This window comes from Cervus canadensis, chromosome 30 (assembly GCF_019320065.1).
Source record: "Cervus canadensis isolate Bull #8, Minnesota chromosome 30, ASM1932006v1, whole genome shotgun sequence".
Classification (NCBI taxonomy): domain Eukaryota; kingdom Metazoa; phylum Chordata; class Mammalia; order Artiodactyla; family Cervidae; genus Cervus; species Cervus canadensis.
Genome location: NC_057415.1, coordinates 18,858,154 through 18,873,440, shown reverse-complemented (window position 1 = coordinate 18,873,440; position 15,287 = coordinate 18,858,154). Strand labels below are relative to the sequence as shown.

The 15,287-nt window shown below is 37.4% G+C and overlaps 1 protein-coding gene across 1 annotated transcript in view; it reads right to left on the bottom strand.

Annotated features, from left to right (window-relative positions):
• Positions 1–15,287, bottom strand: part of SPTLC1 (serine palmitoyltransferase long chain base subunit 1) — a 63,074-nt gene that overhangs the window by 14,622 nt on the left and 33,165 nt on the right. The window contains exons 7-8 of the mRNA XM_043453258.1: positions 6,696–6,825; positions 2,949–3,038 (exon numbers count right to left, since the gene is read on the bottom strand). Of these exons, the coding sequence (XP_043309193.1) occupies positions 2,949–3,038; positions 6,696–6,825 (220 nt within the window). The remainder of the gene's footprint in view (positions 1–2,948; positions 3,039–6,695; positions 6,826–15,287) is intronic.

Here is a 15,287-nt window from a genome sequence, read left to right as displayed (position 1 = left end):
GTTTAGACCTTATAAGTACAAACATGTAATATATCTGTCAAATATTGGTCTAATTATGCATTAAAACTTCCAGGGAAATGTTGTATACATTCTTCCCTCAGAGGCACTATGCTTCAATTTAGATGCATTTTTATTAATGTAGAAAAAGTTTTCATTAGTATGGTTTTTTAATCTTTTTTTTTTTTCCTTCCCCTTTGCTTTCTGGCTTGTAGGAAAGTCCTTTCCCATCAAAGGTTTAGATGCATATTTATCTATATGTTTGTCTAATTATTTCATAAATTTTTGGGTGTATACATTAGGAAATGCACAAGTGTACAGTTTTTTTTTTCTCCTTCTGATGTCTAATTGATTTACCCCTTTACAATATGTATGTGATCAGTTTTACAGCTGAATTAAAATATAGTGATTATCAACCACTAAATTTTTATATATGTGACATGAGAAGTTGGGTCATAAATCCCTCCACGACTCAAATAATCTTCCCTCGTGCCACAATCATACTTTTAATAATCAAATTTTAATTACTAAGACTTTTCCCACTGAGACTATAGAATTAATGCACAAAAATATATAAGACTCTCGTATCATGAGTCTCTGATAATTTATTTTTTAACCATAATCATGCTAATCAATATCAAGTTGGGAAGGGATCCCCACTGGGCTTTTATATAAGTTTTCATTAACAATGAACGAACCAATTTGGGAATTACATTTTTTCAACACTGACTCTGTCCTATCCATTAATATGAGATATTATCAAATGAAATAGTTTCTAAAAACTATGTTTTAGAAAATGTTTAATAATACTATTACAGTACTGGTACACAAACAGACAAGGGTAACACAACAGGAATCCCTTTGTCAAACCCTAATTTGTATCCTGTAATTTTACACATTCAATACTTACTGTTCCTACACTTTCTATTTTTTCCATTGGCTGTATATCTGCCCATGAACACTGCTTTATTAATATATTTCTGTAATATATGGTTCTAGTATCCTGTGGCCCACTCTTTCTCCCACATTATCCTATCAGTCTTTGACACAAATGGAAGGAGAGAATAAGAAATCATCTCTTTTATTAACATTTAGGATGCATCTAGATTTCCTCAATAAATAGGGAAAAATTTAAAAATAAGATATGAAACTCTTAATTTTAAATCCTTATTCAATTGATGGACTCACAGATTCAGACTTTAATGGTCAAATGCAATGGTAGTTTACTACAGGAAAATCAGTGTAACATACTATACTAACAGATAGAAGGAAAATTACATGATTAACTTAACTGATGCAGAAAAAGCATCTGACAAAACCCAAATCCCGTATGAGAAAAGCGCTCAACAAATTAGAAAAAGGAGGAACTTCCTCAACTTGATTAAGGGCATTTATGGAAAACCCACAGCTAAAATCTACTCAATGGTGATGGCCTGAAAGCTTCCCCTTAAAGATTAGGAATGAGACAAGGATACACACTCCTGACACTTATAGTCAACACTGTACTGAAGTTCTAGCCAGAGCATTAAGGCAAGAAAAGGAAGACAACCAGATTTGAAAGGAAGAAATAAAACTATCTCTGTCCACAGATGATATAATCTTAAATACAGAATAATAAGTTCAGCAAAAGCTGTACAAGACCAATACACAAGAGTCAGTAGTATTTCTGTAAGTAGCAATGAACAATTCAAAAAGGAAATTAAGAAAATAATCCCATCGATAACAGCATCAAAAAGAATAAAATACTTAGGGATAGATTTAACCAAAGAGAGATAAGACCTTACAGTAAAAACCACAAACAGTAATGAAAGAAATTGAAGAAAATAAAAATAAATGGAAACACATTCCTTGTTCATCAATGAAAAGACTTACTATCATTAAGATCATAATACTTCCCAGAGCAATCTAAATATTCAATACAACCCCTATAAAAAAATCTCAATGGCATTTTTTTACAGAAATGGAAAAGCTGATTTTAACATTTAAATGGAATCTCAAGGTACCCCAAATAACCAAAAGAATCTTGAAAAAGAACAAAAATGGAGAACTCACATGTCTTGATTTCAAAGCTTACCACAAAAGCTACATGGATTAAGCAATTAAGCATGGTGCTCACATAAGGCTAGATAGACAAATGGAATAGAACTGAGAGGCCAGAAAGGAACCTATATATTTATAGTCAGATGATTTTGAACAAGGGTGCCAAGACCGTTCAATGGGAAAATAATAGTTTCTTCAACAAATGGTAGAGGGATAAACACATAATCACATCCAAAAGAATGAAGTTGACCCCTCTCTCACAGAATATACAAAGACAAGTAAGAACAGAAAGTTAGATAAATTGGACTGCACCAGAATTAAAGACCTTTGTGCATTATAGGCCACCATCAAAGAAACAGAAAGACAATCTACAGAATGAAAGAAAATATTTGCAAATCACATTATCTGATACGGGTTTAGTATCCAGAATACACAAAGAACTTAACAAAAAAGACAAACCAATTTAAAACTCGGCTAAAGGCTTCTACAGACATTTCTCCAAAGATCAACAAGTAGCTGACACAAGAAAAGAGGCTCAACATCATTAATCATTTAAGAAGTGATCCTGAGGGATCCTCTGGAGTGACAGAAATGTTCTAGACTGTGGTGCTGGTGATACAGTAGTGTACACCTGTCAGAACACATCAAATCATACACTTGAAATGAGTGTATTTTATTACGTATCCATTACACTTCAATAAAGTTGATTTTTAAAAACTCAGTTGTGATTACTCTTTAAAGGTCATGGTTGGCATTTATGTTAATCTACTTCCCTAATATGATCAGAATGTGCTTATGATACCTATTAAGCAAAGCAGTGTAGACATTATACATCAAAAGTGGTAATAAGCAAAAGGTATAACTGCCAAATAGTCTGAATTCTCAAATAATTAATAAACATAGTTGCTCACCAATTCTGGAAGAGGGCAAACAGTTCCAGTATTCATATACAATCCTTCAACTATAATGAAACGTCGAGTTACACGAGCCTTGCGAGGATTCTTTAAAAGAAAAAAACAGACGTTTTAAACTTTAGTAACTCCAAATACAAAAATCTGTTAGGTGCTTTCTAGCACTTTCACCCTACAAGATTTATTCACCAAGGTAAATAAACTGACTAAATTAATTTCAAGCTTTTTTGAGATCCTGTTACTATGAGATGAAAAACAGTGCTTTCTTCTCCCAGGTATGTTTTCAGGTCACATAGCCAATGAGGAGGCCTCACCCACAAATACAGACTGTTTAGAATCTGAGAATATTAAAACAAAAATAAAACCCTCCAAGCCCAGAATGACTGGAAAGGGACCCAAGGGAATCTTCTGGGGGAGAAGTGGATGTTTTATGTCATGATAGGGGTCAGGACACCTGGGCTACATGGGTATAACTACTGGTCAAAATTGGATGATTAGGATTTATGTATTTCAGTGTCTGTAAATTTTACCTAAAATAAGAAGAACTATAATGATGATGACAATCATCATCATCTTCAGAGATGAGGTGGGGAGTCAGGTGAAGGTTCAGATGACACAATGACAGAATTTTGAAAACAGAGCTGAGAGAAGGGCACAGGGGGCTTCACTATACTACTATTTCCTCCAAATGTGCCAGATCTTTTAATAATAAAAAGTTAAAAAACAGACAACCCTTGATCTCCCTTGTCAACCAAAAAACAAATGAAACCTTCCTTATTCCTCAAAACTGAGTCAAGTAAAACTGACTATGGCTTCATCCAGTGATGTTCAAAGGTGGTGTAATGGATGGACTTTTTCAAATAACACATGCCTTTCCACACCCCACTGACATCAAGTCACTAATAAACCACTCCCACTGCTGAATCTGTTGATGTTTCAGGTATGCTGCACCGAAGGAAATGGCAACCCACTCCAGTGTTCTTGCCTGGAGAATCCCAGGGATGGGGGAGCCTGGTGGGTTGCCGTCTATGGGGTCGCACAGAGTCGGACACGACTGAAGCGACTTAGCAGCAGCACTGCAAAAATTCCATAGACAGAGTTTGCCATCACCTTTCTACTCAAAGGCTTCTTGCTTCCAAGCTTCTAATGAACAACTAGAAATTCAAATATCAGAGCTGTTCTTTAAGGTATATTGGGGAACCCACAGCTGTAATGTTCAAAAAAGTGTCTACTGAAGTATGCAGAAATTTACATCATTGAGTTTTCTTGGTCATCTTCACTCTGCCATTAACTCAAACATGAAGTCTCTGGGTCTCCTGGGAGGTCACAGGTAAGGACATGGGGGCATCCTGCTTCTCCTTGCCTTTCAAGAATGAAGTATCTTTCTTATGATCTTAAAATAATCAATGAAGGAATATTTTATTCCTGTAATATTCTTGGGAAATGGAAAAGTACAAAAAAGAATTTAACAAATGAGTTCATCACACCATACACTGATTAACTTACCTTGTTTAAGTCAGGATTTTGCTACAATAGTTTCAGGATGTGAGTTTTAAAAATATTATCTGTGAACATTTTTACACTATTTAATATTATTTAAACCATGATTTTAATGGAGATTTTCTATTTCACCTTATAGATACACCACAGATTACTTAATTATTCCCACAGTGTTGGATTTAGTTTGTTTCCCTCATTTGGTTTTTCCAATTCACATTGTGAATATCGGTTGATCTTTTTTTTTTTTTTTTTGATCTTTGACACCATTTCTGATTATCTTATCTTCTAAAGATAGAACTCCAGAGGATACAGGTATTTAAGAATCCTAGAATATATGCGCCCATTTATCCTCTAGAAACGCTGTCACAACTGAAACTCTCATCAGAGCTAGAGGAAAACTCTTTGTATCATCACACACATCAGTGTGGCACTGATTACTACCATAAAAGTTTTCCCTAACTGGACAGGCAAAAACTTTTACCCTTATTTCTGTAATTGTTAGTGAGGTCAGACTGTTTTTCATTTGCTTAGTTGTTTGTATTTCTGTGAACTGCTGTTTTTAATCTACTTTTTTTTTCTTAAAGAAGGATTAATATGGGATAAGAGAACTCTAAAAGAAAAGTAATGAAAAAAATGTATGAACCCCAATAGTTGGGAAATTTTGACAAAAAAAGTTTGATCCAAATCCAGACTAAACTGCAATATTTTAACTCACTTTCAAAGTAAAAACAAGCATCTAAGTAGGAAATACATAAAAATTTAAATATGAAAATAAAATTTAAGAAGATTTATTTCTAAAAATCAAAATGTAAAGTAATTTAGAAAGCTTACTCTTGGCAGGGAAATATGGTATAAATTAACTAGTAAAAAGGTAAAAACTATAAAATGGCAATAAATTTGAAGATAATTCCTGGTTATTCATTTTCAAAAAGTTCCACAGATTGTAAATCTTATAAAATACATACAGAAAAAACTTGAATATGTTGTCTTCCAAATTTGTACAATGTTAACTTGGCAAAATAACTCTAGAGCAGACCAGTTCATTGGTCATACTTTCTATGGCAGTGTTCTTCAATGCGGTAGCATTCTATTACTGAATCAGAATAAGGGGCATCATTTTACAATTTGTAGAAAGAATTCATAGGTGGTATGGTGTCAACTTTAAGATGTTCCCTAACATCTATAGAGTTTTCTAAATTGTATAATTATAAAACATGGCTTATAACACATCTATCGCAGAATAGCAGAGTCTACGCATATTCATCACAAGAATGTGTATGATCATGTAGTGCTGCTCCTAGGCTATCACCTAAACAAGGACAACTGAATCCAAAAGAAATAAAACGAGTATCTAGAAAAGTGGGAATTAACACAAAATTAAGAATGTGATGAGCATCTTTATCAGTTACTCTAACAATGGATGAGTTGCAGTGGAAAAGTCCACTTGAAAGTGGTGTTTCAGACCAAGGATCTGGTGACCGGGTTACTAGTACATCTACATATAGTGGTTCCTTCTGCAGAACCACAGACCAGAACTACCTTCTCCATCCCTGTTGTCAGGGGCAAATAAATGCTAATTCTAACAGTGACGCTTTGAACACATTTCCTCTATTTCCCCCTTTATCAGAACAACAAGGAGCAAGCTCCACTCCCCCAACTCCCTCCCTGCCCCAAGGAGCTAGGCAGGTGCTTGAGAACTGTAAACAGGCTGCAGGAGGGAAGGAAACCATGCTGGAGGCAGTTGCTTCCCATAGGAAGCAGTCGCTCAGAGCTCTGGGATGAGGCTGGGGTCAGAAGAGTCTCACATAAATTCAGAAATCAAGATACGATGCCACTGTTTTTTCCATTGAACTGATACATGATTTATTCTGATATGAATAAGCCTATTTTAAATTCACTAGGTATATCCTGTTAACACTGTAATGAATTCTGGTGTTATCTCCGTAGAGTTGAGAATATATATCCCTCCATCTCCAAAAGTGCATGCAGTTTTTCTTTTTCTCTTTTTAGAAAGCTACCTAGATACCCTTCTTCCAAATTTGCCACATATAACGATGACAATGATGAGACAATTACTATCAGACTTGGCTTTCTAACCTGAGGTACATTTAATAAGCAAGAACACCCTTATTTAATACCCAAATGTGATCCACAGGCAAGTTTTCATGACAAATTACCATTTCATTTATAATTTAGCTGGTTAGAAAGCACTAAAGAACTGTATAATTTTCTTCAAAAGAATCATACCTTTTGATCTTCAATCTCTTGTTCTTTTAGTAGTCGCTCCAGGTCGTCCATATCATTATGGTTAAATAGCTTAATGTCACTACGTGATGCCTGTAATCCCTTCTGAATAGCAAAGCAGGCAGCTTTATCTCTGCAAGAAAGACAGACCCACCAGACTGGGGTTTAAAGGGTCTTGTCAACACTCTCAGAAAAGGAATGCTTGCTTTTGTTAGTTGACCAACATCCACTTGTTAAACTGAACAGGGTAAATAGATAAAATATGTTTGAACATTAATACATCATTGTTTGCACTTCACTCTGCACGTCTTTCCACCTAACTACCATACTGATTCTGTTCCAAGAAGCACACTCTTGCCATATTTTGACCTTTGAAAAATCAGCATGCATCTTACTGTATGGATGGCATATTAATTTGTTCACAGTAATTTTCTCATTCTGAAAACTAAATGAAACATTGATGTATCTTATCATCAATAACATCTCTGATTTGACTGGCCACCACTCTGCCATTACTTTGCCATGAAAATGAATACTGGACTGTCGACTCTACATAACTCAGAGGAGAATGCTGAGTCATGTAGACTAAACTTCAGTACGATCTCCAAAATTGAGTTATTTGTGGTGAAAGGGTGGAATATACTTTTTAAATTAAGTGTACTATTTAAAAGTTCAAACAAGACTTCTACTTCTGGGGAGAAAGGCATTATTAATTTTTCCTATTTTTCTCACTGGGTAAAACCAAAAATCCTGGACATTGTGTATAAAACAAATATAAAGACAGTACTGAAAAATAAGAAAAAGCAGACAAGCAAGGGATTTAAGAAATGATATAAAACAAGTTCCTGGATTTTCCTGATTTGGAACTGATGCAGCATGCAAACTGGAAATACTGACACGCACAGACAAAAAAGGTCTGACAAAAGTCTGCTCTCTGTAGCCAAAAGGACAGGAAAGAGGGCAGCTCAGCAAATGATAACGTCTCTGTGTGTATTTTTAGTCACTCAGTCGTGTCCGACTCTTTGCAACCCCATGGACTGCAGCCTGCCAAGCTCCTCTGCCCGTAGGGATTCTTCAGGCAAGAGTACTGGAGCAGGTTGCCATGCCTTCCTCCAGGTGATCTTCCCAAACCAGGAATCGAACCCAGGTCACCCATACTGCAGGTGGTTTCTTTACCTTCTAAGCCACCAGGGAGGCCCAGTAATGTCTCTACTGCCGCCAAATCAAGAACAACCTGGGCCTGTCTCCTCCACATCAGCAAAGGCTCAGGGGGAACCTAGACTCTAGCCCTTGCAAGGCCGTTAACAAGGCTCCCCAACACCCCCAAGGGAGTTGTCAGAGAAGACAACCAGGACGTGTATGTATCCCTACTGGACAGTAACGAGTGGCTCCCACTGTGAAGACCATGTGGAGAGACCCAACTTCCCACCCTCCTGCCTGAGAGGCTCTCTCCCCTCTGTGCTTAGGGTGTGCCAGGGGCGGCTCAGAGAGAAGGAGGACTCTCGTCAACAACCAGCAGAAATGAAAATAACCCATGTCAGTGTCAATGGAGGCCCAGTGGAGACCCTGGACTTGTATTTCCATCTGGCAGTAATGAGGCAGCAGTGCCCCCTGCTCCTGTTGAAAGACTGTCAGAGAAACAATTAGAACATTTAAATAAAGCATAAACTATAATAGCATAATATGAAAATGTTCAGGTTTTACCTGTCACACCAAGAACCAAAAAACATCAAACAATGGGGAAAAAAAGTCAACTAATGTAGGTACCGAGGTGACAAAGTTGCCAGGATTATCTGCCAATGACTTCAGAGCAGTCACAATTAAAATGCTTCAATGAGTAAACACCAACATGCTTGAAACAAATGAAGAAACAGGAAGTCTCATCAGAGAGAGGCAAGAAATAAAGAATCCTGTGGAGATGTTAGAATTGAAAAACAAAATAGTCAAGAGAAAAAGCATAGTGGATGAGCTCAAAATCAGAGAGCTAAAAAGACAGAACAGTAGAAATCAAGTCAATGTAGATAGCAAAGAGAAAACAGACTAGAAAGAAAAGAACAGAGTCTCAGGGACCGGTGAGACTACAATAAAATATGCAACATTCAAATCTGTGGAGTTCCAAAGAAGAGAACCAAATAAGTACTTAGATAAATAATAGCTAAAAAAATCCCAACTTCTGCAAGAGGCTTAAACCAACAGATTAAAGAAGCTGAGTGAAATTATTGCAGGTGAAACCAAACATATAAATGACAATACAATTTTAGTCAAATTTCTGAAAACTAGTGACAAAGAAAAAATTCTTAAAAACAGCATGCAAAAAATGACATCTTACATATAAGACAAAAAAAATTTGAGTAACAGTTCATTTCTCATCATAAACCATGAATACCAGAAAAAACTGTCAGAATGTATTTCAAATGCTGAAAGAAAAGACCGGCAACCAAGAATCCAAAACTAGCAAAAATATTCTTTAGTAATGAAGAGAAGATGATATTCTCAGTTGAAAAAAACTGAAAATTTTTCTCAAGAGGACCTACCCTAAATGAATGGCTAGGGAAAGCTCGCCACATAGAAATAATAAATAAATAAAATAAAAGAATTGTACATTCTGATGAAGGAAGAAAGGACAAAGTAAAAAGTATGAACAAACACAGTAGGCTTTTCTTCTCATGAGTTTTTGAAATTATTTTTGGATGGTTAAAGTAAAAATTATAACACTATCTGTGGTTCTCAAGGTATATATGAGAAATACTTAAATCAACTGTATTATAAAAAAGATATAAGTGATTGTATTATATAAACAAGATAAATAAAAATGGAACTCCCAAAGACATTCAATTAACCCTGAGAAAGGCAGGAAAAAGAAACAGGAAAACAAAAAACAAACAGAACAAGTAAGAAATGAAAAATAAAAATTGGCAGATCTAAGCTCTCAGATAGTTAGATAGCATTACCAATTCAACGGACATTAATCTGAGCAAACTCCATGAGATAGGGAAGGACACGGAAGCTAGGCGTGCTGCAGTCCATGGGGCTGCAGAGATGACACAACTTAGCAATCAAACAACAAGCTGTCATATACCAATGATTACATTAAATGTAAATGGCTTAAATATACAATTTAAAGACAGAGACTGGCAGAGAGGATTAAACATACTGCCTATAAGAGAAATTGCCTTCAGATGTAATGAGATAGGTAGGTAGTAAGGGAATATGTATGTATGTTATATACAATAATACAGGCAGTGAACGTATCTATTACATACAATAAATCTATCACACAAACATTCAAAAGGGAAAGCAGAGTGCCTGTGTTATTAACTGATAAAGACGACTCTGGAACAAAAAAAAATTATCAGAGACAGAGAAAGGCATTCAGTTTAGTCAGTTGCTTAGTCGTGTCCGACTCTCTGCGACCCCATGGACTGCAGCACGCCAGGCCTCCCTGTCCATCACCAACTCCCAGAGTTTACTCAAACTCATGTTCACTGAGTCGGTGATGCCATCCAACCATTTCATCCTCTGTCCTCCCCTTCTTCTCTCGCCTTCAATCTTTCCCAGCAACAGGGTCTTTTCTAATGACTCAGTTCTTCGCATCAGGTGGCCAAAGTATTGGAGTTTCAGCTTCAGCATCAGCTCTTCCAATGAACACCCAAGACTGATCTCCTTTAGGATGGACCGGTTGGATCTCCTTGCAGTCCAAGGGACTCTCAAGAGTCTTCTCCAACACCACAGTTCAAAAGCATTAATTCTTCAGTGCTAGCTTTCTTTATAGTCCAACTCTCACGTCAATACATGACCACTGAAAAAACCATAGCTTTGACTAGACGGACCTTTGTTAGCAAAGCAATGTCTCTGCTTTTTAATATGCTGTCTAGGTTGGTCATAACTTTTCTTCCAAGGAGTGTCTTTTAATTTCATGGCTGCAGTCACCATCTGCAGTGAAATTTTGGAACCCCCCAAAATAAAGTCTGTCACTGTTTCTACTATCTCCCCAACTATTTGTCATGAAGTGATGGGACTGGATGCCATGATCTTAGTTTTCTGAATGCTGAGTTTTAAACCAACTTTTCACTCTCCTCTTTCACTTTCATCAAGAGGCTCTTTAGTTCTTCTTCACTTTCTGCCACAAGGGTGGTGTCATCTGTATATCTGAGGTTATTGATATTTCTTCTGGCAATCTTGATTCCAGCTTGGGCTTCCTCCAGCCCAGCATTTCTCATGATGTAATCTGCCTATAAGTTAAATAAGTAGGGTGACAATATACAGCCCTGACATACACCTTTACCTATTTGGAACCAGTTTGTTGTTCCATGTGCAGTTCTAACTAACTGTTGAGCCATTATATAATAATAAAAGGGATTAATTAGTCAAGAAAACTTATCCTAAATATGTACCAAATAACAGAGCTTACAAAAGGTAAGAAACAAAAACTGATAAAAATGAAAGAAGAAATAGACAAACCACAGCAACAGTTTGATAGAACTGTAGTAGTAGCAGTTTGATAGAACTTCCAAACAGAAAATCAGCAAGGATACAGAAGAACTCAATAACACCAATCAGGAAGCTTTAATTGTCATTTACAGAACACTCCATTCAGCAGAATACTGTTTTCCTATTTAATGACAAGGCTTCCCTGGCAACTCAGATGGTAAAGAATCCACCTGTGATGCGGGAGACCTGGGTTCAATCCCTGGGTTGGAAAGATCCCCTGGAACAGAGCATGGCAACCCACTCCAGTATTCTTGCCTGGAGAATCCACACGGAGAGAGGAGACTGGCAGGCTACAGTTCACGGGGTCACAAAGAGTCAGACACAACTAAGCAGCTAAGCATAGCACAGCACATTTAATGATGATGGTGAAAAATAATCTTCCTCAAAAGTTAAGTAAAATTTCATATGGAAATTATTTTTGTTTCACTAAAACTATGATATGTAGAAATATATCCTAAGAAGTTGACATGTAAAACTACCACTCTCTCTCTGAGTGGATTTTAAGATGTGGCAAATAAATGTTTTGTGGTTTCTTTCGTTTTTAATTTGCATATCATTGACTTTTAACAAATAATGATCAGTGTAACATTTGATCACTGAATACTATCATATGAAAAACTGAAATGCATAAGGAAGGAAATTAATCATGTGTCCTACTATGGAGTGATGCGTTCTCACTGTTGTCCTCATACAGGCTTTTCTATTTGCCAGAACATTCTTTTTTAAAGTGACTATGGAACATATTCCAAGAGAGACCACAGGACAGGCCACAAAACTAACAAATTTACACATTCCAAAGGTTTGGAAACGAAACAACACACTTCTGCATAACCTATGGGTCAAAGAGAATATTAAGGAAAATAAAATACAAGGAACTACATGAAAATGAAAACAAACACATCAAATTCATGGAACACAACTACAGCAGTGATGAGGTAAATTCATAACACTAACACATTAGAATGTGAATTAGATGTGACTGGTGATAGAAGCAAGATCCGATGCTGTAAAGAGCAGTATTGCATAAGGAACTGGGAATATTAGGTCTATGAATCAAGGCAAATTGGAGTGGTTAAACAGGAGATGGCAAGAATGAATGTTGACATTCTAGGAATCAGCAAACTAAAATGGACTGGAATGTGTGAATTTAACTCAGATGACCATTATATCCACTACTGTGGGCAAGAAGCCCTTAGAAGGATTGGAGTAGCCATCATGGTCACAAGAGTCCAAAATGCAGTACTTGGATGCAGTCTCAAAAATGACAGAGTGATCTCTGTTCACTTCCAAGGCAAACCATTCAGTATCACAGTAATCTAAGCCTATGCCCCAACCAGTAACGCTGAAGAAGCTGAAGTTGAACGGTTCTTGAAGACCTACAAGACCTTGTAGAACTAACACCCAAAAAAGATGTCCTTTTCATTATAGGGGACTGGAATGCAAAAGTAGGAAGTCAAGAAACACCTGGAGTAACAGGCAAATTTGACCTTGGAGTACGGGATGAAGCAGGGCAAAGGCTAATAGAGTTTTGCCAGAAGAATGCACTGGTCATAGCAAACACCCTCTTCCAACACAAGAGAAGACTCTACACATGGACATCACCAGATGCTCAACACCGAAATCAGATTGATTATATTCTTTGCAGCCGAAGATGGAGAAGCTCTATACAGTCAGCAAAAACAAGACCGGGAGCTGACCGTGGCTCAGATCATGAACTCCTTATTGCCAAATTCAGACTTAAATTGAAGAAAGTAGGGAAAACCACTAGACCATTCAGGTATGACCTAAATCAAATCCCTTATGACTATACAGTGGAAGTGAGAAATAGATTTAACGGACCAGATCTGATAGACAGAGTGCCTGATGAACTATGGACGGAGGTTCATGACATTGTACAGGAGACAGGAATCAAGACCATCCCTATGGAAAAGAAATGCAAAAAGGCAAAATGGTTGTCTGAGGAGGCCTTACAAATAGCTGTGAAAAGAAGAGAAGTGAAAAGCAAAGGAAAAAGGAAAGATACTCCCATTTGAATGCAGAGTTCCAAAGACTAGCAAAGAGATAAGAAAGCCTTCCTCAGCAATCAATGCAAAGAAACAGAGGAAAACAACAGAATGGGAAAGACTAGCGATCTCTTCAAGAAAATTAGGGTTCATGTCAATGTATGACAAAAACCACTTAAAAAAAAAAAAAAAAGAAAATTAGAGATACCAAGGGACCATTTCATGCAAAGATGGGTTCAATAAAGGACAGAAATGGTATGGACCTAACAGAAGCAGAAGATATTAAGAAGAGGTGGCAAGAATACACAGAGGAACTGTACAAAAAAGATCTTCACGACCCAGATAATCACGATGGTGTGATCACTCACCTAGAGCCAGACATCCTGGAATGTGAAGTCAAGTGGGCCTTAGAAAACATCACTACGAACAAAGCTAGTGGAGGTGATGGAATTCCAGTTGAGCTATTTCAAATCCTGAAAGATGATGCTGTGAAAGTGCTGTACTCAATATGCCAGCAAATTTGGAAAACTCAACAGTGGCCACAGGACTGGAAAAGGTCAGTTTTCATTCCAATCCCAAAGAATGCTCAAACTACCACATAATTGCACTCATCTCATACACTGGTAAAGTAATGCTAAAAATTCTCCAAGCCAAGCTTCAGCAATACATGAACCGTGAACTTCCAGATGTTCAAGCTGGTTCTAGAAAAGGCAGAGGAACCAGAGATCAAAGTGCCAACATCCACTAGATCATCGAAAAAGGAATAGAGTTCCAGAAGAACATCTATTTCTGCTTTACTGACTATGCCAAAGCCTTTGACTGTGTGGATCACAATAAACTGTGGAAAATTTTGAAGGAGATGGGCATACCAGACCACCTGACCTGCCTCTTCAGAAACTTGTATGCAGGTCAGGAAGCAACAGTTAGAACTGGACATGGAACAATAGACTGGTTCCAATTAGGGAAAGGAGTACGTCAAGGCTGTATATTGTCACCCTGCTTATTTAACTTAATATGCAGAGTACATCTTGAGAAATGCTGGGCTGGATGAAGCCCAAGCTGGAATCAAGATTGCCAGGAGAAATATCAATAACCTCAGACATGCAGATGACACCATCCTTATGGCAGACAGTGAAGAGGAACTAAAAAGCCTCTTGATGAAAGTGAAAGAGGAGAGTGAAAAAATTGGCTTAAAGCTCAACATTCAGAAAACTAAGATCATGGCATCTGGTCCCATCACTTCATGGGAAATAGATGGGGAAACAGTGGAAACAGTGAGAACTTTATTTTTGGGGACTCCAGAGTCACTGCAGAGGGTAATTGCAGCCATGAAATTAAAAGACGCTTACTCCTTGGAAGAAAAGTTATGACCAACCTAGACAGCATATTAAAAAGCAGAGACATTACTTTGCCAACAAAGGTCCGTCTCGTCAAGGCTATGGTTTTTCCAGTGGTCACGCATGGATGTTAAGAGTTGGACTGTGAAGAAATCTGAGCGCCGAAAAATTGATGCTTTTGAACTGTGGTGTTGGAGAAGACTCTTGAGAGTCCCTTGGACTGCAAGGAGATCCAACCAGTCGATCCTAAAGGAGATCAGTCCTGGGTGTTCACTGGAAGGACTGATTCTGAAGCTGAAACTCCAATACTCTGGCCACCTCATGAGCAGAGTTGACTCACTGGAAAAGACCCTGATGCTGGGAGGGATTGGGGGCAGGAGGAGAAGGGGACGACAGAGGATGAGATGGCTGGATGGCATCACCGACTGGATGGACATGAGTTTGAGTAAACTCCGGGAGTTGGTAAAGGACAGGGAGGTCTGGTGTGCTGCAATTCATGGGGTCGTAAAGAGTTGGACAAGACTCAGCGACTGAACTGAACACATTAGAAAAAAAGAAAAGCCTCAAATTAGTAATTGAAGTTCTCTCCTGAAGAACCTAGAAAGAACAAGATAAACTGAAAATGATGAGATAAGAAATACACCAGAAATCAACAGAAATGAAAACAAAAATACACTGTACCAAAAATCTATGAAACAGAGTTGATTTTTTAAAAAAAAGATCAATAGAATTGACAAATCTCTAGCAAAAATGACAAAAAAGAG